The 1505-nt window shown below is 35.9% G+C and overlaps 1 protein-coding gene across 1 annotated transcript; it reads right to left on the minus strand.

Moving 5' to 3' along the window:
• Positions 1-6: 6 nt before the first annotated feature.
• LOC107736402 (40S ribosomal protein S5-like) lies at positions 7-1226 on the minus strand (the record flags this gene model as incomplete). The annotated part of the gene is made up of 3 exons (XM_016547823.1): positions 1102-1226; positions 292-501; positions 7-135 (listed from the first exon to the last, which is right to left on the minus strand). Coding segments are annotated over exons 1-3 (447 nt in total), but the record flags the coding sequence as incomplete, so codon positions are not given.
• Positions 1227-1505: the final 279 nt, after the last annotated feature.

The following is a 1505-nucleotide window of genomic DNA, read 5'->3' on the forward strand; positions in this document are numbered from 1 at the left end:
ACGGACCTGGTTGACCCTGCGCAGAGGTGACACATCAACAGCCTGTCTCCTCACGGTTCCAGCACGTCCGATACGAGTTGAGTCCTCACGAGGACCACTGTTGATGATGGCGTTCACCAGGATCTGCAGAGGATTCTAGAAAGGAAATAAAAATGGTCTACTATTTAGAAAGTCCCAACATCTTAGAAATAGTTTGACAATTTTTAATACAACATTTACATTCTACTATAAATTTACGCCAGACCAAAGGCAACCAGGCATTAATAAATCTGTGGAAAACCGTTGTCTCACCTCGCCGGTGAGCAGGTGGATGATCTCAAAGGCGTGTTTGACGATGCGGACGGTCAGCAGTTTCTTGCCGTTGTTGCGTCCGTGCATCATCATGGAGTTAGTGACGCGCTCCACGATGGGACACTGAGCCTTACGGAAACGTTTGGCTGCGTATCTGCCGCTGGAATGAGGGAGGTATTTGGCATATTTCTCCTTCACGGCAATGTAATCCTAACAAGAGAGAGAAATACATGTTAATATGCTCAACCTTATTGTATTACAACAGACATATGAATTTCTACAGCCTCTAAATTATCAATGTGATTAAAATGTTACTGAAAAATGTGCTACATGCCTTCTGCCATTTGATTTATAGCTTATAACTTTTTAGTAAATAAAAGATCCTTTAGTATAATTCTAAAAACATTCCAATTCGGGTCACGGTACAGGTCTTTTTTGCCATGATATCTTTACTGAATTTTATGAAGTAAACATAACTTTCATATTTGTAATCTTTCAATACGAACATTTACTGGACTAAAGCAACTTAGATTTACTTCATTAATCATACATATTTAGATATGCTGAAAGTATCAAATATGATTAAACAGACTTTTGAGAAATGCTATTGGACATCTCTTAATAATTGTATTGCATTATGTTCAGTCTGTCACAATAAAAGCTAGATATATGTTATTTATTGATACATTTATATAAAGAATATGATTAGCATAAACTTATAAGGGGGGAAAAAAAGACTATTTCATATGTCAGGGCTGATTAGCAAATAAAAAGCCATTCTCACAAAAAATAATGTCCATGAAAACATACCTGCAGGGAGATGTCGTTGATCTGCACATCATCTGTGCTCCATTTGCCAAAGAGTTTGATCTCTGGTGATTCAGCGACAGCTGGTACAGCCTCCCAATCTTCAGCCATCTTTCAAAGCAAATGAGAAAATAATTTTATGTACATAAGGGAGACCAAAAAACCTCAAAGTATTCACACAGATGCAAGACCAAAACAATCAAATAACTAGGTTTGAAATGCTAAATAAATTCAGTAAGAACAAGAATATCAAAATATTTGTTTTAAATGGAAACAATGCAACCCTAACGTATTCTAAATTTAAATTTAAAAAAGCAATATTGATCAGTTAATACAGTACATAAAGCATAAGATTGTGCTCAATATAGACAATTTGTGTTGACATCTAAAAAATGATTACCACGATC

The sequence above is a fragment of the Sinocyclocheilus rhinocerous genome, unplaced genomic scaffold, assembly GCF_001515625.1.
Source record: "Sinocyclocheilus rhinocerous isolate Xijiao unplaced genomic scaffold, SAMN03320098_v1.1 C36677862, whole genome shotgun sequence".
Classification (NCBI taxonomy): Eukaryota; Metazoa; Chordata; class Actinopteri; order Cypriniformes; family Cyprinidae; genus Sinocyclocheilus; species Sinocyclocheilus rhinocerous.